Here is a 27709-nt window from a genome sequence, read left to right on the forward strand (position 1 = left end):
AGAGGGACCGTTTAAACAGATGCAGCACAAAGAAGAAGAAGTCTCCGGAAGAAGTGTCCAGAAACTACGGATCCATAAGCACTGCAGCGATGTGACACACCGGAGAATACATGAACTGTTCACAATGCAAGATTACAGAGTTGTTTATGACATCATACGGTTTCCTTTATGAGGGAGAACTGCAAACTGCATTTTAATCATGTAATCAATACTAATATTCTAACTGGAGCTGACAATAGTACAAACAGGATTTCAGTGTGATAGTCACAGGACCTGAGACATCTACATTATACTGCCACTTAGTGGTTCAAACGTGCCACCATGTGGGAGTCTGTTCAGTATCCACTGAGATCGTACTCCTTATTTCAGTGTTGTTTATTTAAAAAATAAGCTTCAACAGCTGTACGAGCCAAATGAGATCAAACTTTGCTACTAAATATGCACACTGAGTGGCGCTGTGGGATTGGCTCTGTAATCAATCAGATTGTTGGACCCAGAAAGGTCAAAGGGTTTTGACCTCTCGCAAGGTGCTGATAAGCTTCCGGCAACAAAGGGTTAATCGTCGGCGTCCAGGGGCCATGTTCATAGTTCTTAGTTAATGTTCTGCCACGGCACAAGAGAATAAACACATCTTATTCGTTACAACATGTCCTTATGTGTAGTTTACCTCCACTTCTTAATGAAATGTCAATAAAAAGAAGCAGCAGCTGATAGAAGAACAGCAGAGGAAGAGTTTAACTTTGCTGAATAAGCAGCGTATGTCTGAGGAAAATACTACCATGGTTTTGAAATGATAACATTGATTTGAACTATCAGGTTTGTATCAGGTTATCCTGCATGCAAGCCTCTATAGCAGCAGGATTATTTTACTATGGAATAACAAAATAGACGCTTTCCAATCCCTTGTTTAGTTTTTTATTGAGCTCTGAGCAGCGTGTGGACGTCAGCTGCTGAACACGGAGCAGGTTTTCAAACGGGACTCTGGATGGAGAGAAGTCCCATGTCCGACTGAACCGTGTCAGAGTTCAGTTTTCAGCGCTTTTTTGGCTTTCTTCATGTTTTCGGCCACTGTCGACAGAGAGCAGAGGAATTAGGATACACAACAAAAGCCTTTCTCCTTTCTGATGGAAAGCTCATTGCAGAAATGCCCCATCAAAATAAAATGAAAAACATTTTAGCTTTTTCAGCAGACCAAGCTGAAGCAATGTCACATGTATCACATGCAATACACCATGTAAAACAGTGTGTAAGGGATTTTGTCCCTATGTTGAAAAAAGTTGGGATGTGTTGAAACTGAAACAGTCTCTAAAAGCAGTTTGAGGAGAGAAGGTGCAAAATGTCTCCCAACTCGCTGTCAACATACATAGGAGGAGGAAGATGAGGGTTAAAAACAGTCTGTGTTCACGCTCCTGACAGGTGACATATGCGCCCCCATCATCATCATCATCATCATCATCATCACTATCATCATCTTCAGTCACTCACAGAGTTTCATGTCAGCCGGCTCGTAGGCGTAGAGGTTGCCCGGGAACTTTCCCACAATTTCGGTGCGGACGCTCAAGGACGGATCTGCAGAGAGAGCATCAACATTATGTGATGATCACAAAGTGCTGGGCAGACATAGAGTTTCTGTGGCAGCAACTAGCTGTGGAAATATGACAAAAGAGGCAGAGGGTGACGGGTATAAGAAACAAACAGTGAGGAGAAGTGAAAGAGGAGCAAACACATGGCAGGTGTCAGTCTCGGGTTACGTCTCCTCCGAATAATTGGGACGGGGAGGAAAAATAAAATCTCCAGTCGTACACTTCCCACACCATCATTAAGAATACATAACTGAGTCTGTTGGCCTGTGTTCCTTCTCATCAGTGCTACATATTCCACATTTGTTACACCCAAATCCCCTAAGAAATGTTGTAAGTATTTACCAACAAAGAGGATTCTGGGAACATAGTAACCATCTGGGGCCATGTTCTCATCCTTGGTCTCTTCCTGTGAAAAGCATAATTAGTCAGTGAGCATAAAATATTTTACAGATGGTAACTTTATCGCTGTTCTTCTTTGCACATATATTTACTGTATGTCAGATATTGTAGCAGTGTCCACAATTCACCTGAAGATATTTAACACATTTACAGGATAATGCTTTTCAATTTAGGTAGTGCTTACAACAATGCAAGCAGCAAATAATATGCTTTAACCAAAAGAAGGGACCAAAGTACTGAAAAATCATGTCACCTCGTTACCTTACCTTAATTTGTGCACGTGCACACGGTTATACTGACGTAAACATGCGCCCAGTGAACTTACCATCAGGTTGATCATGACGAAATCCTTCTCCGCCATTTTCTGGATGGACTTATCGGCAGTAAAGGCCTTCTTCAGCGCTGTTGAAATCATTTCCGTTTAGCTTGGATTTGAAATTAGTAGAACAGAACTGATCTTTCATTAGAGCATCATTACATCATTATAATACTTAATGTACTATAATTAATGCGGTTGCAACAACCCACTGATGGAGATTCAAAAAGGAAACGTGTTTGTAAAAGGAATTATAAATGTGTTCAGTCGTTTTGCAGATTGTGTTCATGAACTTCTGGCCCACGCACTTGACCTTTTTGACCTTTTGACAGGCGGGCGAGTTGGGAGGCGGGACCGACAGAGCGTGCACATCCAGTTTTTCTCGCCAGAGGCTACGCAACGCGACAAACTGTGCCCAACTTATTTAAACTGTCCTCGAGTAAGTATATCTGAGTCGTGAACCAAACGGAGCGAGGAGGAACACTGGTCCGGGGTTCAGAGGCAAAAAAATATTCAGCTTTACTCCTCAAACCAGACGAAAAGTGCGAGATAAAAGCCTGGTTTCGCCCTGTAGGTGGTCTTTATTGTTTATGACTTCAGGAATGCCAGTGGAGACTTACTTCCTGAAAGCCAGCTGAGTGATTGATGGAGACGAGCGGCTCGGTTGCCTGGGTATTATGAAGGAAAGCACCCATTGTGTTCCCCGTGAAACCAAGCCCAAGTCGGTGTTAGAAAGACAGTGCTGGGCGCGTCAGCCGATATTTCTATATTCAAATATTAGTCAGCCGTGATAAACCGGAGTGACTGCAGTACCTTGGCTGTGCTGGCAGTTGTCTTGATGATGGATGACCATCAACGGCTTCTTGCTGTGAGAGCAAAACCACAGAGAAACAACTCAACACATTCCTCAACACAATGAGCACAATGATGGGTGTGGATGCAATATATTACACAACAGGGCTCCCCGAGTCCCAAGGCTGAATTTGAAAATCATTTCATGCTTTTGTTTTTGCCAGATTCCATTAGTAATAGATCAGATGGTGTTCTGCATTACACATTGTTTTAACCCAAAAATCTGTTTGAAATCTGTATTTGTTATGATCTGTAAGTGATAGTAAGCTGGTTTCTGCTTTCTCAAGGTGATTCATTTGCATGCCATCTGGGACGCCCCAACTTGGAGGATGCAGATCAAGGAAATAAAGCACCAACGTTGCACTTTCACATTGCCATTCCACTCCCACAGACAAAAGTTCCCTCCCAGATATCAATATTCAAGGCTGATCAGTGATCAATGTGTAGAATCTTACCGTTTGACCATCTCCGCCAGGCCCGCTTCATAACTTTGGAGCCAGCGGATGCTATCCCCCCATCCTGCAGGACAAAACAACAACAAAGTCCACACAAATGAATATGGCACACACAGAAAAATAAAGGTGCCATCTGGAACCAAAAATGGTTCTTCAGAGTGATGTTTCTTTGATTATTTATGGGGAAGATGATTTTTTCTTTACTCTTAAACAGGATCACAATTGAATCGGGAATCGCTTCTCTGACGAGCTCAGTTCAAAGTCAAGACTTTCTTTGTGTGTCTTCTGACTCGAACCCCAAGTTCACAGCTTTACATTCATGAGCCAAAACTAATGAGATGAAAGATGAAGCTGTGCAAAAAAACAAAAAAACAAGCATCACCCACCTCTCGACAAGGACGAAGGCGTCGTTTTGCTTTTGGACTGCTTACCAGCACTCACACAGACGCCGAGGAACAGAGCGAACAAGACCAAGCGCAGCATTTTTACCTAAGCTTTGAGAGAACTGCAATGACAGTGAGAGGGAAATCAGTGATCAGCTGCAATGAGAGAGACATAGTTTTGACCCATTGCAATCACAGGGCTAACAAACAAGCACACTCACAAACCGCTCTTATGGGAAAAAGATTATTTTGTTATATCATATTGTTTTTCGCGCATTCTCCTACTAAAGTCAACGAAACCTGTTTAAAATCCCTGCTCATTCACATTCTCCTTGGCAACGCCAACTCACCAAACAAGTTGGACATAGCTGGTATTCAAACTGGCAACGGCAGAAACAATGACAAAAAGTGTCTTCAATAAAAGCTCCAGCTGTTATCGTCAATATTGTTATTTTTGTGAGCTGCATGGTATTCTACATATTAATCACAAATTGACTGACTGACTCTTTGTATTATTTGGAGACAGGCTGATACATCTCTTTCCCATTACTAAAACCTAAAAACTAAAACATCATAAAATAGGATTCAAACAACATCGGCTCTAGCTTCTATGTAAACACTATGTTGATTTCCATTGGAAAAGCTATTCCTAATTCAAGTGTTTCTGACCCTGAAGACAGCATATGTCTTACCGTGACAGCATGAAGTAACAAGCGCCGACCTTTCCTTCGCTATACTGTGCTCTCTTTTGTCATTTGTGTTTTAAAAGTGAACTCACCAAACAGGAATATCAAAGCAGTGTGCGATATATAGAGAGAGAAAGAAATTCCCACACTGAATCACACACACTGTTTGAATTGCCCAAACTAAGATACAGAGTGATACAGATTGGCTGTCATAAAAAAAAAACTTGTTAATTCTGTCTCATACTCGGTGGATTTCTTTAATATGGGAATGGTGTGGTTTGCAATCAAATCCTACTGGCAACAAACCACTAGAGGGCGCAGCAATACATTGCACGTGGCACACCTTTTAGGCCTACCTGAGACATCTCTTTAACCCTATCTGAACTACTGGCCTGCTCTAATTGCTGACCTTAATTAACACATAATGGCAGTCTTTTAAGGGTTCATAAAAATATATACGCCTATAATGTAGGTCTGTCTGTCTGTCTGTCTGTCTGTCTGTCTGTCTGTCTGTCTGTCTGTCTGTCTGTCTGTCTGTCTGTCTGTCTATCTATCTATCTATCTATCTATCTATCTATCAGATAAACTAATCAACCATCAACATTGTTGCAGATTGTTAGCTGTTGCTATGGGCACACGCGGTGCCTAGCAACCCTAACTCTCCGCGCATGCGCAGTCTCCATCAATGGTGCACTGTGGGATTGCTGAATATTGACATAGCAACCAGGCGACAGGAGCCAGCAGTTTTTTTGTTGCCCCCTCCGTAATAGTTTTTGCTGTCTCTTCTGCGTGGAAGCCTCTGAGCTTCCCTTTCTGGCGCCGCCATGAACGCGGCCGTGCTGAAGAAGACCCAGGACACGCTCGGCAAAGTGATAAAGAAGCCGCCGCTCACGGAGAAGCTGCTCAACAAGCCGCCGTTTCGTTACCTTCACGACATCTTCAGTGAGGTAAGACCCGACATGCTAACGCGACGGTTTCGTTGGCAAGTTGACGTTTTCTTTAACCCGTGAGCCACTTTTACCAACATACATGTAAGGGCTAACGGCAACCGGACCTTCTCAGTAGAATACCTTTGAAAAACACAGACAAAGCTATTCAATTATGTGTCGAATTTAACGTTTCCGACGTTAGCATAAGCTCTGCTAACCAAGTAACTCGGCTAACTAGCGGTAACTTCGTACTAACTATCGTTGCTGCCTCCGTTGACCTGTCTTCCGTGTGACTAATGCGTTTGACCAAGCAGTTAAACCATCAAGGCCAACCATTAGCTAAAGAGGCGCTAACGTTCACTAGCAATTCAGCGTTAGTAGCTACGGTAATAACATAGTTATTGGGGTTAGCTCGTAGGCTAACGTTAGCTGTCCGTGTCTACGGCGTCGCGTAGTTGCTAGGCACGACCCCAGCGCACACACACATACACACACACACACACAGGGATCAACCCAAACGTGTGCACTATGAGTGAGCTAACTATATTGAGACGTGAGTGCTCAGTTTGATAAACGTGCTTTGGCTCCTGGAGCCTTCCGTCACGTTGAGATCACGGATGCTGAGCGGCTTACTGCAGCTGGGCTGTTTGATAATACCAAGGGTTATAATTAAGCACGCTGCGTGTCCCGTCTGGGTTTCTCAAATCTGCCCACAAAGTGGACAAGCACCATGTGAGCAAGTTCCAGACGTGGTGTGAGCCTAGTGATGGGCTTCACGATCAAATGTCTGATGCTTTGACAAGTTGATATTATTGAGATGGATCAGACTGAACTTAAACAATAGAAAACAGGCTAGGTAACGAAGATGAACAGTTGATGTGGTACCATAAATGAATGAAATAAATGAAATTGTATACATGACAGAATTAATTTATACAATGTGTCAAGCATGGTGGAATCTGTTTCACCTTTCTCAGAAGATGTGAAATCTCATTCTCACACTACTCCTGTTACTGAGTATAATATATCACTGTAGGTTATTGTATATTTGATAGAGGGAAGCGTGTCTGCATGTCTGACTCCTTTCCTCTGATTAGCAATGTGTTTGACTGCACGAATGAGCTATCAAACAACTGAGTTACTGTCAGTATTAAAGCATACAGCCTGGACTATTAACTATTACGCCCAGGATGCTATTTTTAAAGGTTCATGAATTAACTACATACTGTAAATTCATATAAATAGATTTAAGAACTGAGCACCTGATGTACATCAGCCACATTTAGGCTGTTGCTGAGGTAATGTTAATAGGATGTATTTTTCAAATTGTTAAGTGTATGAGTTGATATTGCAAATAATCTGAAAACCGAGTTTAACACCTTTTTAACTCTCATCACTTCCAGGTCATAAAGACCACTGGTTTTATGAAAGGTCTATATGGAGAAACTGAAATGAAGTCCGATAATGTCAAGGTAAGTTGACCACTCTCTGTCCATCGGGTTGATCTCTTGGACACTCTGGCCTCCTGCCACACACAAGTTATATTTGTTTGTCTCAATTAACGTGCAGAAGCTGAATTTACGCCCTGAACCGTGTGTGCGTATGTATGTGTGTATGTATGAGATCACTTGTGCGTTACATGGGGCAGTCTGAGGGTGTCTGTGTGGGAGTAACTCTACACGCTGCCTTTGTGACTCACTGAATGAGAGGATCTGGCAGGACATGACTGAGGGCCTGTCAAGGTGTCAGAACTCAAGTCTGCTGCTTGACGGTTGACCCCACATCAATACTAAATAGAAAGATGCTGCATGGGCTTTGATAAATGTCACTGTTTGAAACTGGATGTCTCACAAGATGCTTGTGACTCTAATCGAGTAATGTTAAAGTGTGGAAAAAGTGTTGCATTTAGATTTCAGCATCTTGGCCTCATGCTGTGTAAGAATAGAGTAGAGGGATAGAGCTCCTGTCTCGCTCAGTAATGAAAGTATTAGCTCGGCAGTCTGATAGGCAGCGTTCCACTCTGTGCTGTCTGTGGCAGCTGGAGGCGGGTGGGCCTATGCTACAGCAGACGACCATTAACTACTGACATCAGACATAACGCATCTAAAACAACAACTACTCTATTATCGTTGACTCTACAGCCATTTCGGGTCTCTTCCCGAACATACTGACGGACAGTCCGCCCCTTCTCCCAAATATGTTAATTTATCAATAACATATAATATGCTTTCCTTTCTAAAAGAGATTTATTAATGCTGCCTTACAAAAAGCCAACATGTTACTCATTGGCTCTTGGATATTCAGCCCCTGAATTGATAGATATCATGTTCAGAAAGCTAACTATTACACCATAAATTGTCATTTATAATGTGGTGCAAATTATTTACAAGGTAAACTATGTGTTTATTTAACCGGTTTGGCCAAGAAAAGAGAGGAATCTGAGTCAACTACGTAGTTCTACGTAAAATTTTAGCTTACAATTTACAACAAAGGATTGTGCACAACTCGATTGTATAATCACTCCAACTCCCACTAGAGTTCCTTTGCTTTTATAACCACATCATATCTCTTGTCTTTCCTGGGCGTGCTCTCCTGTTTATCGCAGCATCTTTTTCCTTTTTAGGATAAGGACTCCAAGGTAGTCTTCCTCCAGAAAGCGATAGATGTCGTGATGCTTGTGAGTGGCGAGCCCCTGGCGGCAAAGCCAGTACGCATTGTGGCCGGTCATGAGCCTGAGAAAACCAATGAGCTGCTGCAGGCCATGGCCAAGTGCTGCATCAACAAGGTCTGCACGCGCACACACACGCACGCACACACACACACACACACACACACACACACACACACACACACACACACACACACACACACACACACACACACACACACACAGAGACACAGACAGACAGAAAAGAAGAAATTGAAAATGCTCATGCTCCGATGTCTCCAGTCTCCATTCTGGCCAAACAATATAATTTATTATGGCACTACATTTGTAAAAAAATAATTTTCACCCTGTTATTTTTCCCATAAAAACTATTGTTCTTGTGGGAAATGTTGTCTAGCCACCCCAGGAAGAACTTTGAGTTTGTTTTAATTGAACCCTGGAGATGAAGTGTAAACGGATGAGCTGGTCCTAATGGGATAGTTGTTCCTGAAAAGATTTGTTTTGGTTTCACGCCGTGTTGAATATATGTATTCCCCTCAGATTTTATGCAACGTCTTTGCTATTGTTGTTTAAAACACATTCTAGATTTAATAGAGATTGTATTTCAGATTGTACAACTATGAAACAAACGTAACAGCAATGAAAACCTCACAAATACATGAGAATTTTACCAATGTTCATTGGGCTCCGAAAGTATTGAGAAAACAGCAAATGAGGAAAACTGCAAGCTGAATGACTCTGCTATTCCTGGTTTACAGATGTCCAGTGAGGATGCAGTAAAGCGAGTGCTTACGGGAGAAAAGGTAGACATAAAGATCAAGGCAAGCACCTCCAGGTCCCAGGACAAGGAGAACAGGGAGGGACGTGAGCGTCATCTTGATCGAGAGGTGAGAGTCCTCAACCCACTCCGATAATGGAATTACACGCTGCTCAATCCCACATCCGGTGTAAAATGTACCATCTCTGTTAGCATTTAACCTCTGAGCGAGATGATGAAATGATGCCAACGTGTGGCAGACGTTACATCCTCACCCTATATGTGTTGGCCTGAACCATTCCAGGAGAAGAAAACTATTACGGAGCGCAGTGGGAGCCGTGACCAGAAGGACCCAGACCAGCCGAAGGAGCAGGAGAGCCGACGGCGAGATGGGGAGAAGGAGCAACACCGGGACAGGGAGCGCTCTGAGAAGCACCAGCGCAGTGAGCAGGACCACCACGCCAAAGTCCGGGACAAAGACAAAAGCCGGGACCGGGAGCGAGACAAGGACAAAGACAAAGGACGAGTCAAAGACCGGGACAAGGAGAAGGACCGAGAGAGGGAGCGCGAAAGGGACAAAGACAAGGAGAGGGACAAAGGCCGAGATAAGACGAGAGATTCTCGCGGAGACAGAGACAAGGAAAAGAGGAGAGACAGAGACAGAGACAAGGAGCGGGAGAAAGAGAAAGAGAGAGAACGACACAAAGAGCGGGAAGAGAGGAACAGAAGTGGAGAGAGTAGCAAGGTAAGCCCACCTTCACCCCACATCTTAAATGTTAGCAACAAATGCCATTATTTATTTTCTGAGTATGTGTTTGTACTTAGTCCAGAGTATCGGAGGAACCACAACAAAAAGCCAGCCCCGAGCCGAGCAAAACAGCCAAACCTGTGCCAGCGGTGAGTTCTGTCCACATGACACACTGTGTATTATTGGAACCATCTGATTATCTCATCTGCAATCAGCTGTGGCAGTTTCCTGTATGCACAGTCAGTTATTCTACATTTTAAGTTAAACTTGACATTCATGCACCTTATGAAAAAATAATTATCTAATTCATTTCCTTTTTTAATTTTTTTTTATGTTATGCCAAAAAAAAAGGAACCAAAACCGGACGATGAGGTATTCAACCCTGCAGAAACAGAATGCATCGTAAATTACAGCTTTACAGTAAAAGGCTTTTTCATTTAGGATGCAGTGACTAGGATTACACTGGTGTCGTGGTGGCTGGCTACTTGGTGATTTGGGCTTTAGTATTTAGCAGACATGTGAGATCTTGTTTCCTCTCATGTGTAGTTGCTAAATCTGATTGCTTAGTGTGTGGTGTAAAGTTGTGTTCTTTGCCTTTTGCAGCCTGCCGATGCGGTTGAGAACCAAGTAAGGTCTTAAACTAAGATCTGCATTTTGCCTTTTTAAGGGGGGTTCTTACACTTCGTCATTAAATTCCAATGTTTTTTATTATTCCAATGATGCTTAAAGGTGTATTTGTCAGTAGTTTAAAAGACCAGCTTGAAGGATATAGTGACATTTTAGTGGTAAGGTTGCAACCAACTGCATTCCCCAGACTTTTAACTTTTGTATTTAGTATTTCAACGTCCGTCTGTATGCATAGTTTAAACAATAATTGTATATGTTTATTAGAGCTTAATTTCACAATATCTTACCTCAGTGTACCTCAAGCTTACTAAAAAAAATAATGAATGATCATGAAAGGATGACTCATTGTCCTAAACGTGTATCCTTTGCCTGCTTGTCTTTGCTTCCTTCGCAGTCTGATAGTCTAGCTAGAATACCTCGGCCTTCATCTGCCAAAGGGCAGAGGCGGAGACCCAAGATTGGAGGTCAAGGTAATTCCCTCCTTTCTTCCCCAGCATCATATTTTGATCAGCTACACCAATGAACCATATCTCACACAGGTATACTGCTATCTAAAATAAGTTCACTTCAATCATTGACGGAGGGGCTCTTAGTACGCCCAAATAGATTTTACAGTTGACGGCTTTCTGTTTGCACTCAACTTTAGTAACATCACTCACTGGTTTCCCTTAGTGGGAGGTAGAAGTGACTCATCAGGGTTACTGTTGACAGTGTCAACAAAAGCTTCATGGAACTGATATTAAGAATAAATATATATTTTTTTGGAAACACATTTTCCTTACAAAGATAAACAGCCTATTGGTTCAGTTTCTCATTCTCCATACTTTCATGTCACATTGATTATAATTGATTTTCATTGGGGAGGAAACTAACAAGGCCTTGTCTTGTCATCTGCTCTCCAACAGATGAATCTGACAGCGAGGGAGGTAATTGTTCTCCATCTCACCTATCTCATTTAACATTCACACAATGATTTTCCTCGGGGAAATTGGGGTCAACGTGACAGGGGGGTTGGTGCGTACTGAAAGCAGGAGGATAAAAGGATCAAGAAGTGTCTTCCCCGATATGTCAGAGTGCTCCTTTGAGTTCAGGCTCCACATTGAGTCACAGCGAGAGCGCAATCACTCACTGAGTGACTGAGTGACATTCTCAGTGATCTAGTGCAACAATATGCTTTTTGAAGGGTGTATTAGTAAAGCTCACTATCAGATACATGTCTCAAGGGCTTTACCGGATTACCAAAGCGACGGTTCCCGACCTAGAGTGAAACTATCCTGGAAGACGAGGGAAAAAAATCCTCAAAGAAGCGCTTACCAAAAGAAATCCACCCTCCTAACGAGGCGAGGTGAACAACAGAGTAGGAGCAGTGTAGGTGGGTTAAAGATTTTAGCAGAAATTAACTAAAAGTTTAAACTCTCAGAAAGGTTAAGAGTTAAGTCCAAAAGGAAAAAAAATATATTCATGTGCCGGTCTCCAATATCACATACTCAGATAGTAGTAGAAGGAGAACTTAGAAATCAGTGTTTTGAACTAGCCGTAGCTTTTTTCAGCTTGGTTGCATTTAAGCCGTAGAAACACCACTGATCCCGTTCTACCGAGCTAACTACAAGTTGCTGCTTTCCTTTCGCAGACGGAGATCCGTTAGCCCAGAGACCCGCCCCCAAGGAAAACGGAGACATCGCAGGCTCCTCGGTGCCATCCGACATGGCCTCCAGGTCTGTATCGTCACCACTCAACCTCGGCTCCCACCGGCCGTCTAACAGTAAACTAAATCTCACTTTGATTGCTTTGGCTGCTCTCACAATTATCTGTCAAACATGTATAAGCACATTTACGTCTGCCAGGCTCAACACGAGCCTCCGACCAGCACCTGAATACAATAAAACGCCATATTGCACAATAGACAAATAGGTTGGATTCAAAGGTATAATACGAAGGTTTAAGATGTTACTTCAATTATGTGGTAGTTTCTTATTTTTGCTTTTTGTTTTTGATAGAAAGAAACCTACAAAAGCTAATAAATATGAGGTCATGGGATGATGAGTAAATTAGGGAACATTTAAAAATAAAAACAGGATATTGCATTCGCTAAATCAGCACACCATTTTTCACATCGTTGTTCTTCCAATTCTTTTTGGAGTCTCATGCAGACGTAGCTGCTTAACAGTATAGACAAAGAGGCCAGCAGTTGGGGAATCGCATTATGTTGTCATATCTTAGGGTGTAGTACGAATGTTATTGCATTGAATTGAATCCAATTGCTTTATTTATTTAAGGTCTAGGGTGGTTGCGTTCTTGTGTATTCGTTCCTGGGCCTGATCCAGGATCAGTTCCAGTAGATTACACAGTTGAATCATTGCCTTTTTTTTATTTCAATAATTAAGAATGTTCTTTGTTTTAAACCAGCTAATCGGAGACAATCGATTGGCTGGCCGGCTGTGTTATAGCTGTTCTTTTTGTTTTCCGAGCAACAATTATCATCCTGAAATCTGAATGACTCAGTGTTGCTGTCACAAAGTTAACATCTGGCAAATCAGAGAGCCGCTAACGGAAGATTTGGCTTGTGGAGGAAGTCAAGAAAACAAAACAAGAAAACATAGCCTGTGAAACAAAATGAAAATCACTTGTGTGAAGGCGCCCATATTCAGTTCCATGATGGTTAGTTGAACAGCTTATTTCAGTTATGCGTATAATCCTTTCAACAGGCGAATACCGCGGCCCGGCAGTACCCGCCCAGCACCTCCCCGAGTCAAGAAACAGGAAAGCTACTCCGACGTGACCCCGGCTGAGAGGTGACTTCACCGCACATGTTCACTAATGCCACACGTCCTCGTCTTCTCCGTCAACACGTTCTTCAATGGGATGGATCACTATTTGCATTCCTAAACAAAACGCAGTAAACGCACCGAATGAAGATGGCGTTTGTCACTGTGTAACAATGGAGCCGGTCCAACCAGTCCACGGTTACATTGGACAGAGTTGTCTACAAGAGGGCACGTGTCCCCTGTTACAGTTTACGCTGTCTTAAGTTTTCAGTTAGAAATGAGTCCCGCTCTTCGTCTGTCCACCAGGCTGTCCAGTGCCAAGCCCTCAGCGCCAGTCATCATGGATGGGAAGATGCTGTCTGAGGATGAGGAGGATGAAGATGAGCAATTTATCGTGGAGGAGACGGCCCCGCCGCTCTCGGATGCTCTTGAGATGGAGGTGGTAAGTGACTTGAACAGCGAGTCGTTCAAATGCAATGGTAATACATCTACTATTTTAATTTGATTCATTTTTTTCATTTCAGGCGCGGGAACTCGACAGTGAAGACAAACATGGTACACGGTCGTATCTGTTTTTATTTTATTTAGTTATAATTTTGGAAGGATCGCCTGGTGCTTTGAGGTGAACGGATCTTTCACCTTCCCTCTCACTGTGTCTCTCCCTGCAGGTGGCCTTGTGAAAAAGATCCTGGAGACGAAGAAAGACTATGAATCGTCCCCATCCTCATCCAAATCTAAAGAGCAGGTACGCACCGTTATAGCAGCAGTTCTCTTGCTTCTCCTCCAGAGGGCAGTATCGGCCTGGTTCTCTTCCGCTCGTCTTTATCGGCGACTCAGAGCTCGTTGCAAAACCTCCGCCATCCATTCCATAAGCCAGCCTTTTCGGGAAGGTTTTCTCTCCGGGGCAAAAGTTTTTAACCGCAGCGAACGGCCCAGTGCAACACTGGTTATTATCAAAAAGCGAGATATAAACAAATGGAGTGGAGAGGTGTAATTGCCGCGCCTCGTAACCACAAATATGCTCCCCTTCGGTGAGGCCGAGGGGCTAATAACCAGACAAGCAAGCATGGCCCCTAACAGACCACACACACAATTGATAGGTACACATCAAGATGTCTGGAGCAAAATGAGCCTGTTTTCTGGGGTTGCTCAATATCTTAGGTATGCTTTAATTATTTATTTTTGTATTACAGACTTCTCTGTTCTGTGTACAGTTTGAGGGTATCTGCCATCTTGGAGACTGGCTTTCAGAGCAATCTTGTTCTGGCTGTTCTCACGCCTTCCCCCTAGTCTGTACTTGGGTTATTCCAGTGAGCATCGCACAACCAGTTTGAGGTTTTCTGTCCTGCTGTATTTTGTCTCTCCAGTGAAACGCCAATGCACTCATTGACTCACGTTATTTTCTTGTCAAGACCCTACTTTCTTCTTTGATTTAGACTTCATATTAGACATGTTTTTTCAACGTGACGCATTACTGCTGCTCATGCGATCCCGTCCGTCGGTTTATTTATCAGCCGAAGAGAGAGCCGTCCTTCATTGTTATTTCGAGTGTGAATCAGTGTGAAGCTTACAGTTTGGTCTGCAGTCCATGGTGTGAGGTGGCGTACGCTGTCTGCTTTGGGTGGTCCTTTTCACTGAAGCGTAGTCTCTCCCGGCATCCCTTCCCCGCTGACCACCCTGACTCTGATGGATGCACTGTTTTGGACCGTCACTCATGCAAAAAGTCCCCCGATCCATCTCCTCCTAACTGCGGCCTCAGACAGCGTCGCTCGTAACTCACACCTGAAGTTGTCTCAGCTTTGCCACCAGTAAACTGAAATAGCTTGACAGGAATTTGTAGGCCGATGCATTTAACCAACTTTATGTGTGCGCCTGTGTGTGTGCTATGTGTACTTTGTACATACCTCTACCTACTCGGGATGGGATGATCACATCAATTATCAGGATAATCATGATTATCGTCACGACTGACTTGAAAAAGCTCATTATCATGATAAAGAATACAAAAATAATGCCTAAAAAATACATAAAATAACAAATTCAGATGTAGGTTCAGAAAGAACAAACTCAGAAATGTACCTTTAATTAATGCAGGCTATGATTTATTATTACCATGCAAGAGTTTGTTTTTCACAAAAAAAACTGAATGTTAGGTGAAGTGAATTCAGTATGTTTTGGTGCCATTTTAAGTATTTGTATGATTTTCAAAGTCAGTTTTACATATGTGCAAACATATAGAAGATTTAAAGTACGTTTCTCTTCTGTCCAACATGAAGTGAATAATAATAATAATAATAAAGTGCAAAAGAGTTTAAGAAAATAAAGAGAAACATATAAACAACATAAATTGAGAAATTACATTGGTAATCACAACCAAAATAATTGTGAAACAAAACATTCACATCGTTCCTACTATACCCGCCTCAACTCTTCTTTTAGAAATAATTTATCTGTATAAATATTCATCAAAAACACAGATCAAGCACAGACGCAAGCGGGCAAAATAACCAAAATAGCAGATCTCTTCTTGCAGCGTGAGCGTCGCACAGCCTTGTAGAGTTTATCCTAATTTCCTTAATGGAGCCTCCTCAGTTTTCAGGTCTTCATTTTAGAGTATGGTCTTCCTGCAGGTATGTCTGGACATAGGAACTGTTCAGCCCACCCCTCCATCATTATTGGCCTTACCTCGTCAGCTGTATAAAGAACTGTAATGACTTCCTTCCTGACATGAAAGGGTGGAGAGGTCAACCTAATTGAGTAGTTTTTTTCTCTCTTCCTTCTTCTTGTAATCACGGTAAAACACGCAAGGTCAAAAATGTAAATATTGAGCTTCCTCATTCAATGTGGTATGACCGACGGGTTTGAGATTTCAGCTGCCGCTATTAATTTCACTTGAACGCCAACGTTGATCAAAACGCTGCCTCTGAATGAGTAAAAAAAAAAAAAAAACTCACCCTGATTTAAGATCCGACATTGCCTTCAGTTAAACAAAAAATGCCAGCCTTTGGACTGTTTTTGTATATTTCATAAAAATCTACACACTCACCCACATTGTAATGTATGTTCTTTGTCATTTCTGAATTAATTTAACTTTTGTTTAAGCCAGTGCCTCGCTGCCACATTGCCGCTAATGTAAATAAAGGGGAATTCTTAAACAGTCAAATGATTGTACTCGCCGTGTCCCGCCACAGTGTGTGTGTGTGTGTGTGTGTGACTGAAGAATTTGCTGTATATTTATGGGGATGCCCTTCCTCATGACCCCCTCGGCGGTATTGTATATTATTCCAAGATAGCTCTCCTTTTATTTAGACAGAATCTGCCCCTTGCAGCAGCTGCGTTTTCATAAGATTTTTTTTTGTGTACTCTTTTCCCCTCTTTTCTTTACCCCCATCAAATTAGCCTTGATGAAGGTTTGTAACGTATAAATAAACCCTTTGGCGTACAAATGGATGGCTGTTGAGTGAGAGTCACAGAGGAGAAGGGCCAGAATACTCTCTGCAGAATTGTCAAGAAAATAAATACTCCTCTCTGCAGACCTCTGTGTCTTTATAAACATCCCTGTGTTTTTTTGTGTGGAAACATGAGGAAATGGCCCTGTGGCATTCCATTAGTCATATTACTTTTTGCATATTGACTTGTTTGAGGCATTGGGTCTGGTTTATGAGGAGCACCCTCAATATGCTAGGCGACCAGATCTCAAACTTGCATCAGAAGGAGTATCTTCCAAACCTTCAAAATAGCCTTTTTCTCTCCATGGAAATGTTTGAATGATGAGTAACTTCTTTTAAAAAAAAACAAAAAAAAATGCAGTTTCCATTTTCAGTAACTGCAGTAACTTTGGAGGTTTTCTTTCAGTTCACCTCGTAGTCCAGGGAGGTGATCTCCGTTGTCTCCCCAAGGGGCTGCAGTGACCTTAAAACAACATCCTGTAACCTCAGCGGCCGTGAGTATTTCTCCTCACCTCGCTGACTCCAAACTATTTTTATGATCTCGCTCGACTTGTGAACGGTCCGCTATGAAAAATGACGAGGGAGCCCATAAACAACGGCCCCGCGGCCAACACTCGTTCTACGCCTTCGCTCACCAGATCGTCTACGCCGAACGCGCTTTAAAAACCACTGGGATGCGCATCAGTCGCCAGTAGCCAGTAGGATTTTTCCCCAGAAGCGCTGACGTTGTTGCATGTGGTCTTCAATCATCCGTACATCCCTTGAAAATCTTTTCTTTCAGCAGTTCACTTGAGTTCACAGAGAGTGACATTTGAGTACAACCCTACTGTAACGACTATAACGTGATCTTAATTCAACTTGAATGTGAGCGGAGCGGCTCTAATGAGAGGTTTGTACACTTGTCTCTCATCCTCCAAGTGCAGATAATGAATGACCAATAATGAAGCAGCTCACCTTAGGATGCAACCTGATCTCTGACTGTCGGGTCACATCTAAGTAATTGCTTTCCGAAGCTAACGATACCCGAGAGGTTGCTTCGCCTGCTGACGGCTTCTATTGCACCTTGTGCCCTTTTGCTTGTCAAAAGAGACCCGAGGAACGTCTTCCTCTTGCATCCAGTCCGTAAATCACATATTTGCACAAATTTGATTTGACGCGATGCGATTAACTGGGTGAAGTTCACACCGTAGTGTACTTTGCAATGTTCCAACATGTCGCTGATCATCGCATCCTGTTGTCCCTCCTTTGCGCAGAGAGGTCAACAACTTTGCTGCAGTCCAACAACGTACTGTTGTTGGACGTGCTGATGAAAACAAGAGGGAAAGTATTTATTGATGTACTTCCACAAGATGGAGACGTCTCAATCCACAAGATGAATCTGTAGGTATAAATCTTTTCATACCGACAACCCCCTCACCTTTAATAGTCCACCTGCCCTTTCTAGCGCCAGCCAGCGACCGTGTCTTCCCCTTTCATCACTGTCTGAGATAATGGGAAAACCTTCCTCCTCCCTCACCTCCTACTCCTCTGCGGTCACCACGTCTAAATATTGTTCTGTGATCCTGGGTGAGAAAAAGGAAAACTAGGAGCGCACAGGTCTCGTAGACCCCGACAGAAACCTCCATAAAGCTGTGATTTATACCCACCTGGACAGAGTGCACACGAACTAGAGGTCATGTTTTTACGGCATTTTTTTTTTTTTCCCGAGAGAGGAGGGGTGGAAGGCAGGGTAAGCAAGAGGACGGCAACTAGCATGAAGCCGTGGGTCCTGTCTGGGCCGCGCAGACCAAACCGCAGCCAGGCAGGCCGAATGAGCCGTACAGTGTTTGTCTAGCTGCAGGTTTTCGGAGCGCCCAGTGGAAAAGCCACCCACCTTGTTCGGGGACCGCTGAAGCCGAGGCGCTTCAAGCCCCTCGCACTCCTGAACCGCCGCAAACGGGTAACAAAGAGCGAGGCTGTCCGGAATACTGTCCTCTACTTCCTGTGAAAAGACACGACGGCTAAGCGACGACGTCATTGCTGCGGTGTGGTCTCGTCCAGTCAAGCTGCTCTGGTTTGTTCTCAGAGATGGCTTGATACGAACATGTGTGCCAGCTATGCCAAGCGCGCACACGCGTGTGTGTGTGTGACAGGTTGTGTGTTTTGGAAGAGGAAGCTGTCATTCGGTTTACACGCAGTCAGGAATATGAGTCCTTCTGCCTCGTGAAGGCAGGTGCTCCCATCTGCGCAGCCAATTGGTATAAATTGGCCCACGGGTTGGACTTGAAAGAAGCCATAAGTGTAGTAGTTGTTACTTAATACTGTAGTAAAATAACCCCGCTGCCACAGCTTGTTACTAAAATAAACAAGACTTTGTGTGTGTGTGACTTTTGCATTACACACACAGGCCTTGCGATGCCCAGCTGAGCAAACATCCCTGCATTTGCTCCCTGCTCAGGGAGGGGTATCCCCGATACTGCCCCCTCCTTTTTTATGCCATTGAGGGACCGAGTGCAATTTGGATATGGTGACCCCCCCCCCCCCAACAACCACACACACGGCATACACTGGAAGCCTTCATCCATCAGTTGGCCAACACAATTCAGCAGCACCTTTTTGATCTTTATATATATATATATATATATATATATACAGTGAAGTTGGTGGAATTCCTGCCTCACATTTTTAGCCTTGAGATCCTAAACCACTAAATGCAGCCTTGCATTTCAAGCCTCTAGTATTCCTAAAGAGGGTTTATTATGGTTTGGTCTCAGGAAGCGAGAGTGATGTTTGTGTGTTCTTACAGCTGTTTCATACATGGTTTAGGTACAAAAGGTGCTAAACGTGATAGTGGGAGCATTGATACTGACGCAAACAACTATGTGCAATGTCAGGATAAAGTGTAGTAATGTCTCCGTGAGCCGACGCTGAAGTTGCACTCGTATTCAGCACTTTTTAAAATGCAGATTAAATGAAAACATCTTAGGTTCTTCCTATGCCCGTTAAACCTCGGATCTGCGTATAAAATCTAATTCATCCTTCCTCAAATGCCAATCTGTACAGCGCACTCACACACAGGATTATGTCACCCGCCTCCACTTCCAGAACGTGGTGTCCGAAGCGGCGCGGAAGAAGGAGCGGGACATGGTGGCGCGAGAGATCGAGCGTCTGCGCGCCTCCATCCAGACGGTGTGCCGCAGCACCTTGCCCTTGGGGAAGATCATGGACTACATCCAGGAGGACATGGACGCCATGCAGGCGGAGCTGCACACCTGGCGGCGGGAGAACAAAGAGCACGCACAGGCCTTGCTGCAAGAGCAGAGGTGGGGTCGACTCGTACACAACACACTTTAAACTTCATACTAAATACTAAAAACCTATGTGTACTTTTTTTTTTTTACTGTCTTAACTTGAAAGTGAAGAGCAACTCTAAGCCTGTTTGAGTAACATTTCCTAACAGCTAACTGCTCCATTACTGTATTTGCTAGTCACGGTTAACAGCTTCTCCACCTGTTTTTATATGACTGCACGTTAGCAATTCATCATGCCGTCTGTCTGTGTGTGTTTTTCTTATTTGTTATTTCTGTGTGTTGCTTGTGCTGCAGAGAGACCGACCGGGCGGTGGAGCCTCTGAAGTCCGAACTGGTGGAGCTGGAGCAGCTGATCAAGGACAAGCAGGACAAGATTTGTGCCGTTAGAGCCAACATACTGAAGAATGAGGAGAAGATCCAGAAGATGGTGACGGGAATCAACTTCTCCTCCAGGGCTTGACGGGATAGACACAAGGTCTACGAAGAAAAACTGTACAAATAAATGCACTGAAGATTTAGGGATGAAACGGTGTCTCGTTCAGAATAATGGTAAGACCATTTTTGTTCTTTTTCTTGGAGATGATTGTGGGATGGGACCAAACGCTGCACTTGGAGAGGTTTTGTTAAAAAGGGAAAGCCCAAACACATCAGCCATCATCAGCCAGGTGTTGGTCAATACAAGCTCCATACAATGGTTTGGAGGTCTGACTCTACTTAAAATATCTGCTGTGACTGACAGATGCATAAATTAATTGATTTAAAAAGTATCTTCCTGCTCTGCCCACTAACCTTAACCATCATTTAACCCTTTCCTGTAATCGTGCCTTTGTGGACTGATCCAGTGCACAGTTCATGGTTCGGAAGTTCAACTTCATACTTGCATTTAATGCTTTGTGAGTTCATCAAAAGCCCCATTTATTCCAACATATACAATAACACAACATACAAGTTTGATTTGTTCTACATGCAGCAATCCTTGGACCTAATTTAAAAACATATTTACTGGTTTATTTTGCATTAACCTAGCAAAAACAGTCTGGCACGCGGTTGGTTTTGTTTCATCGCCTCACTTTTTCTGGCTGTGGGGAACTTAGTGGGTCGTCTTTTGATCTAGTTTGTGCTGTTTCCAAGATGATTATTACATCTGCTATTGAACATACACAAGTACAGAGATATTCCTGTGTTCAAATACATTTTCTAGGGGTTGCATAGAGAAATGTAGGACTTGTGTCGTGAGTCCTGATGGTCTACTTGATTGATATGTATGTTTTATAACGTGGTGTCCTGGGACCTCTTACATGTCATACGGAGCTTTTCTTCTGCTTCCAAACATTTTTCCTCAAGCTTCCTTCTTCCTCCAGCTACCTTTCCTAAAAAATAAAAAAAGATTTATTTTGTTTTTTCTTGCTTTCAACAACCATCGTCTCATCGTGTAAAAACAATACGTTAGAAAGATCCCTGCACTCTATTTCTACTATTTCATTTCTATTTTAAGAATTTGCCAAACTGTTTCTGTTTTGGTCAGATGGCAACGCTCATTCCTATTCTTTATAAATAAGGGGAAAAGAGGATAATACCATGATGTTACTAAACTGCTTTTGTGACTTTAGGAAATGTGCGTTAGAGATGTAGCAAATATAACAACATGAAGCAATACCTGATACGAGGAGTCTGAAAGATACCACTGTCCCAGTTTCCCTCCAAGTTCCAATAATGTGTGAATGAAACGCAAATATCAAATCAAACATAGACGAGTCAGCCGTGACTCCATGCACAGTGGCCTGTCTCACTCTGAAAAAGGCAGTTAACACATTCAAGTAGCAGCAGTGTCATTTTTACAATGCCGTCAGACTTGCACAAGTGTGGTTGCTGCCTCTAGTTCTACTGCATATGTCGGCTGCCAGTGTCCACACAACTTTATTTAAAGAACAAACAAATTGATGAATGTATCCACTATTTTAATGTTTTTCTCTTTACAAAGCTACTTTCTCAATGTGACGACCATACATACTGTAGCTCTCTTCCCTGCACAGACCTCCACAACATCTGCACAAACACAGGTTTCCACTTCCAAAAGAAATGTTCATGTTGCATCAACAGCTACAGGGAAACACAGCGACGTCACACCGATATATCTTTAAAAAAAACTGCATTTCTTCAGTGGTAATTTCTTTTTGAGAGCCAGTCACTATGAGGATAAATGTGTACTCTCATTCGACTTCTGTTTCATATCAGTATTATATGTAGTCCATCAAATATAATTAAAGTAACCGATTGTAAAGTCACATTTACAAACCGTACATCCAAAACCTGTGAAACTGTCTTTTATGAAACAATGTAAACTACTTGTTTATAACCTCTGTTTCTCTCTTTAAACTGTACATTATGTATATGTGGAGATTGTATCATAGTTCAAATAATTATATAATTTTGTAGTGGAGTGAAATAAATGGTTACATTGCAGTAAATACTTGTTTCTCCTTGTTGTTCTTAAGAGTCAGCGGATGCTGCTGAGCGGTCCAGAGTCAGGTTGGCCTCACAATGGAGACTTAAAGAGAGGTCTGGATCTGCTGGAGTTGCACATAAATGGCCCCCGGTTTGTGATTTTTGACGAGTTCACGCGAAGCCCTTGAGGCCGAGTCACACTCTCAACGGGGCTCCTTTCTTCTGAAGCCGGTCGGACATGACAGGAGTGAAACATTTAACTTTTCTTTTTGAGACCCCCTCAAGTAACGTTAGCGGCAACTTTTCTTTTCTCCCCTTTCTTCCTGGCAAGCCATGAAACAGCTGCAACACGCACAAAGCGTATTAGGAAGCCCCCTTTCACAACTATTGAGCAAGATTTGGTCGAAACATTTGTGACGCAAGTCAGAGATTTATCTGAAGGCCCCCCGAGCAGAAGGCACGGACAAAGACCCCGGTCCCAGTCTCAACAGGTGGATTAGGATAAGACTACCGCGCGGCCCGAGCACAGGACAGCTCCATTGTCCATCTGCGTTTCCCTTTTTAATCTTCCCTATTTACAAAAGCCTTAGCTGATTTTTCCCTTTTGCGTTTTACAATAGCTCCTGCTGCTAATGAGTGACCACACCTTTTACTTTCACTTTTGTTGTCTACACTTACCCACTAATCTTCACGTTGAAGTTTTCTTTTTTTAAAACTTAAATAATAACTTTGCGTGGATAAAACACAAGGCCCGAGGGTTGAGAGTAGTCACAGAGCCTCTCCAGTCTGACCTTGTCCAGCCTTAATTATATTACTATTGAATAGTTATTGTTCTGTGGGTTGCAGTCAGGGGGATGAGCTGCAGGTCCCCAGGTCTTGTGATAGTTGTAGGTTTTGGAGGCCGGAGCGCTCGAGGTTGTAAAGGGAACAGACGTATTAACATGTTACTCCATTTCTGCCAATAGAGCCCTAACTGTTACTTTAAGGTCCAGTATTAATCATACTGAGGGATCCTGTGTATTACATCTTTACAACATTAAACACTTTAGAGATCATTAATTGGCCAATTATATATTTATTAATTGTACTTGTTACAAACTGACTAAATAGTTTTTTTCCCTTTTTAAATTTTGGATTTAAACCTAATTGTGTTACATCAACATTGTGCCTTTTTTCACAGGTTACATATTTTCTGATACTATTGGCATTTATAACAATGTTTTTATTTTTATTTTACCTTTTAAGTTTATTAAAATAAGCTTTTCATTGTATGGAGTAACTGTATGACAGTACAAATATCTTGAATCTCTTGACATTAGTGTTTATCAAATCTGTTTTCATACAATACTTCATTCAATTTAGAGAGAGAGAGAGAGAGAGAGAGAGAGAGAGAGAGAGAGAGAGAGAGAGAGAGAGAGAGAGAGAGAGAGAGAGAGAGAGAGAGAGAGAGAGAGAGAGAGAGAGAGAGAGAGAGAGAGAGAGAGAGAGAGAGATATTAATGGAAAGTATTTCTTTACATTATAATTTACATTTAATAGTTTTTGATCTGTTTAGCAATTTTATTTGAATATGTGTCTCTAACTTCTGGTCGGCTCGTGCAATAAAAGCGACGCGTCCCCTTTAAATCCGCCCAGCTGAGCGCAGTCAGGAAGTTAAGCAGGAAAACAAACAAACAGACACACACACACACACACACACACACACGCACACAGACTCTGTCGACAACACGGTCACGTTCGTGTGTTTTGGCGTCTCTTGTCTGACTCTCTTGTGTGTTTGTGTTGTGTTGTCCACCTCGTGCAGCAGCTCTGGTTCCGGTGGGGCGGTGAGACATTTCGGGAGCATGGCCGACGGCCCGGAGGCTGATGTGGACGACCCGCCCGGCGTCACCGTCCTCCCGCTCATCACCGTCTCCGACCTGCCCGGCGCCACCGCGGCAGTCGCCGGTCCTCTCCTCGGGGTGTCCTCCACGTGCAGGACGGCAGGAGGTGTTGTTGTTGTTGTTGTTGTTGTGGGTGGTGGCTCCCTTTTAATGAGTTGTGGCCCGTGTCGTCCCAGAGTTGTAATGTATGCATTCGGACCATTAGAGATGTTATGCATATTTACAACCAGTGCATAATAATAATTATTACACAAAAAGTTTTTGGGAATCTTCAGCACTTTTCATGGTAAACAACTGAAACAATACAAACAAGAGAGATTACATACTAGTAAGAAACTAAACAAGTACACATAATTATGGAGTTATGAAACCCATTTGTCACCATAGACAACGAGGTTCACAGTGCACAACAGACAAAAAACACCAGAAAATGCCACATAATCGACAGAAAGATGCTAAATTTCAATCTAAAAAACACAACTAAAGGTATTCATTAAAAAATCTAACCGCTGCCAAGACAAAAGACCTTCTCAGTGGTTTGGTCGAACTCTTTGGCGTCCTGAATCGCTCACTGAATGAACTTCTGAGTCCTTTAAAACACAGTGCAGTGGACGGCTTTCAGAGGAAACAATGAGATGTTGCTCCTGTTGCTCCTCAGCGTGAATAAAGCTTTCCCTCCTGTGCGTCCTCACCAGGCCGTAACCTGAAGGAATGGCTGCAGGAGCAGTTCTGCGACCGTCCGCTGGAGCAGGACGACGCGCGGCTGCACAACGCGGCCCACGTCGGCGACCTGGACACCCTGAGGAACCTGCTGCAGGAAGACGGCTTCAGGCGGTGAGAGGCAGCGACGAATAGGATACGAATCTGATGAGATTATTAAGCGCTTTCTCTGGCGTAGCCTTTTTGTTGTTTGTTTTAGTTTGTCGCCCCGTGTCTCTGCAAGAAGTGGCAGCTTATGTCCAGAATGCTCATGTGTGGCACGAAGTGGTTTGTGTTTTTTTTTGTTGTTCAGGGCTTGTTCAGTGACGCCCCGAGAGAGAGAAACACACACAAAAATGTGCCCTCACACACGTCACCACAAAACAGTCTTGCACACACACGCCGGACGCTTTTCATCCTCGTCTCCGTACGGCGTCACAACAACAAAAAAAAACGCTTCCTTTTCCGCGACGTGTGCGTCTTGGGTTCTTCGATACGTCACCGAAACGCGTCCCGCTCCCGCCGCCGGAGCCAGGCGGCGCCGCCCGTAGAGCGGTCAGCGCTCGTTCAACCCCAATCCCACAGTGGTTGTATGCAGCACTCGCGCTCCACACCCAGCCAACCCGTTATTACTGGCTTCGGGCAGTTCATCTCCGTTCCACATGGTTTACAACATGCTGTTATTTCAATAAAACACCCCCCTCACACCTCTTTCATTGGGTTCTCCCTGCCCCGCCTCGCTCAGCTCGCCTGGGGGGGGCAGTGGTGTTGAAAGCAGTACATTTAGCAGGTAGCTGTGGTACACGTTTAATTTGTGATGACCACACGGCTATGATATTTTTGTTAAGGCTTTGGCATGTTTATTGTTTTTAAATGTGGTTTTATAGTCATTGGCCTGCTTTTTATTGGAAGAAAATAAAAATTCACATAAGCGCGAGCGTGACACATCCAATATGTTGAGGATGTACGACCGACAGCGACTCCCTTCTCTCCCTCTGGTTCCAGGCGCATCGACGAGAAGTCTGTTTGGTGTGGCGGCTGCCTGCCCTGCACGCCCCTGCGCATCGCGGCCACGGCGGGGCACGCCGCCTGCGTGGCCTACCTGCTGGGCCGCGGCGCCGCGGTGGACCCGGTGGACGTGAAGGGTCAGACGGCCCTCTACGTGGCCGTGGTGAACGGCCACCTGGACTGCGTCCGGCTGCTGCTGCGAGCTGGCGCCGACCCCAACGGGAGTCGGCACCACCGCAGCACGCCGCTGTACCACGCCGCGAGGGTGGGGAAGCTGGACGTGCTGCAGGAGCTCATCAGGTAGCGCGTGAGGAGAGGCTTGCTAAGTGGCGCCGCGTGTGCTTCACGGGTTGAACGTGTGTCTTTCGCAAAGTCTGCTGGCGACACAATTAGTTTTCTCTCCTCTCCCACGACTGGTGATGCTCTCCATGGTGAACGAGTCCATCTTTGAGACTCTTCTTTATTGTTATTTTTCACAGTTTTGGTTATGTTTTTTTGTTCTGTCTGTGTGTTGCAATATGAACCATCGCTTCAGGCAGCAGTTTGAGTATTTTCATGACTTTAAATGGCCCCAGAATGCACAAACACACATCATAGGATCCCACCATTCAACAGTAGCAGCCCATGCAAAGACACATGCATATTCAACGAGAGGAAATATTCTGACCGGATTGAAAAAGCCAAATTTGTCAATTATCTCTCCATAGTCACCGCGATGCGTGCGGTTTCTTCAGAGAGCATCAAGGTTTTTAAAAATAAAGTGAAACTGTGTCCACGGTCCCCTCCGTCCAGGTTCAAGGCCGATGTAGACATGGACCACTTGCTGGGCCCCCGGCTCCTCTTGAGCGCTCGCACCCTCAACACCCTGGTGGTGTGCCCCCTCTACATCAGCGCGGCGTACCACCACCTCCACTGCTTCCGGCTGCTGCTCCAGGCCGGCGCGCAGCCCGACTTCAACTACACGGGGCCCGTCTGCCGGGAGGCTCTGGCCCGCGGCCTGGCCTCCTGCCTGCTGGACGCCGTGCTGCGGCACGGATGCGAGGCGGCCTTCGTCCGCCTGCTGCTGGACCACGGGGCCGACCCGGCCCTCGTGCCCTGGGTCGGGTTGGAGCCGGAGGCTCCCAATCGGAGGAAGGTGGATCCCGAGGCGCTCGGGGTCTTCCTGGAGGCGAGGAGTGAGTAACGGCTGTGAATGCTCGAGCATCAGTGAGGACCGATATCGCCGAAAAAGATATGTTTGGAAAAAAAAGGTTTTATGTGGAGTTAGTCAGGAGGTGGTTGAGGAAAACTTGCAGCAATAACCTGCTCCAGGCCGCTGCTGAGGACATCCCCCTCTGCTCTGTCTCTTCTCAGGACGCCCTCTCAGGCTGATGAACCTGTGTCGCATCAGGATCCGCAGGGCGATGGGCAAAAATCGCCTCGCTCACATCCCCTCGTTACCGCTGCCGCAACCCATCAAGAACTTCCTGCTTCACCAACACTGACGTGCATCCACCAATTCAGAGGCAGAGGAACATTACCCACAATCCAGCACATTGAAGTGCTTAATTAGCTGTTGTATGTGAACTTGGAGTGAATGGAGAAATGTCCTGCAACCCTGTGTTCCTAAAGGTTTCCCATTAGAATACAGCAGCGGAAATGTTCTACATCTTAACCTTTAATTCACACTGTAGATCACCTGTATTGTAAAGGATCACTCGTGTGAAGTACATGGATAAATAAGTGTTTAATGGATCAGATTACATTTGTATTGTGCTTCTTCAGATGC

At 44.1% G+C, this 27709-nt stretch overlaps 3 protein-coding genes across 13 annotated transcripts; 2 read left to right on the top strand and 1 right to left on the bottom strand.

The window, feature by feature from the left end:
* Positions 1–899: 899 nt before the first annotated feature.
* agr1 (anterior gradient 1) lies at positions 900–5881 on the bottom strand. Of its 2 annotated transcripts, none has more exons than XM_068572029.1 (8): positions 5860–5881; positions 3992–4110; positions 3606–3669; positions 3112–3164; positions 2308–2384; positions 1926–1989; positions 1486–1569; positions 900–1068 (listed from the first exon to the last, which is right to left on the bottom strand). In XM_068572029.1, the coding sequence occupies exons 2-8, from the start codon at positions 4086–4088 to the stop codon at positions 1019–1021; spliced, it is 489 nt and encodes a 162-aa protein (XP_068428130.1). In that variant the 5' UTR covers positions 4089–4110; positions 5860–5881; the 3' UTR covers positions 900–1018. The 2 variants fall into 2 exon arrangements, with proteins under 2 accessions (XP_068428130.1, XP_068428129.1); XM_068572028.1 differs by lacking the exon at positions 5860–5881 and adding an exon at positions 4681–4789.
* Positions 5383–20425, top strand: traf3ip1 (TNF receptor-associated factor 3 interacting protein 1). Of its 8 annotated transcripts, XM_068572016.1 has the most exons (17): positions 5383–5621; positions 7007–7075; positions 8227–8388; positions 9030–9158; positions 9333–9773; positions 9854–9925; positions 10128–10148; positions 10380–10403; positions 10798–10873; positions 11309–11329; positions 12034–12118; positions 13109–13195; positions 13475–13610; positions 13693–13723; positions 13837–13913; positions 19702–19919; positions 20202–20425. In XM_068572016.1, the coding sequence occupies exons 1-17, from the start codon at positions 5499–5501 to the stop codon at positions 20365–20367; spliced, it is 1938 nt and encodes a 645-aa protein (XP_068428117.1). In that variant the 5' UTR covers positions 5383–5498; the 3' UTR covers positions 20368–20425. The 8 variants fall into 8 exon arrangements, with proteins under 8 accessions (XP_068428117.1, XP_068428119.1, XP_068428120.1 ...); XM_068572018.1 differs by lacking the exon at positions 11309–11329; XM_068572019.1 differs by lacking the exon at positions 10380–10403.
* On the top strand, positions 20332–27507 carry asb1 (ankyrin repeat and SOCS box containing 1). Of its 3 annotated transcripts, none has more exons than XM_068572024.1 (7): positions 20332–20456; positions 22403–22503; positions 24156–24340; positions 24930–25068; positions 25939–26241; positions 26734–27116; positions 27295–27507. In XM_068572024.1, exons 1-7 carry the CDS (start codon positions 20454–20456, stop codon positions 27423–27425), a joined length of 1245 nt encoding a protein of 414 aa, XP_068428125.1. In that variant the 5' UTR covers positions 20332–20453; the 3' UTR covers positions 27426–27507. The 3 variants fall into 3 exon arrangements, with proteins under 3 accessions (XP_068428125.1, XP_068428126.1, XP_068428128.1); XM_068572025.1 differs by having other exon boundaries at positions 22403–22466; XM_068572027.1 differs by having other exon boundaries at positions 22403–22466; positions 24159–24340.
* The last annotated feature ends 202 nt before the right edge of the window (positions 27508–27709 follow it).

This window comes from Clinocottus analis, unplaced genomic scaffold (genome assembly GCF_023055335.1).
Source record: "Clinocottus analis isolate CAN_PGR_092001 unplaced genomic scaffold, fCliAna1.0.p SCAF_12, whole genome shotgun sequence".
Classification (NCBI taxonomy): Eukaryota; Metazoa; Chordata; class Actinopteri; order Perciformes; family Cottidae; genus Clinocottus; species Clinocottus analis.

Bases quoted from the DNA above. Each gene is read 5' to 3' on its own strand.
- agr1 (XM_068572029.1), bottom strand. From the start codon at position 4,088: ATGCTGCGCTTGGTCTTGTTCGCTCTGTTCCTCGGCGTCTGTGTGAGT. The intron at 2,385-3,111 runs GTACTGCAGTCA...TGATTTCAACAG, and splicing joins CAACTGCCAGCACAGCCAAG to CGCTGAAGAAGGCCTTTACT. The intron at 1,570-1,925 runs GTAAATACTTAC...CTCTCTCTGCAG, and splicing joins TCCCAGAATCCTCTTTGTTG to ATCCGTCCTTGAGCGTCCGC.
- traf3ip1 (XM_068572016.1), top strand. From the start codon at position 5,499: ATGAACGCGGCCGTGCTGAAGAAGACCCAGGACACGCTCGGCAAAGTG. The intron at 7,076-8,226 runs GTAAGTTGACCA...TTTCCTTTTTAG, and splicing joins TGAAGTCCGATAATGTCAAG to GATAAGGACTCCAAGGTAGT. The intron at 10,874-11,308 runs GTAATTCCCTCC...GCTCTCCAACAG, and splicing joins ACCCAAGATTGGAGGTCAAG to ATGAATCTGACAGCGAGGGA.
- asb1 (XM_068572024.1), top strand. The intron at 24,341-24,929 runs GTGTTGTTGTTG...CGTCCTCACCAG, and splicing joins CACGTGCAGGACGGCAGGAG to GCCGTAACCTGAAGGAATGG. The intron at 25,069-25,938 runs GTGAGAGGCAGC...CTCTGGTTCCAG, and splicing joins CAGGAAGACGGCTTCAGGCG to GCGCATCGACGAGAAGTCTG.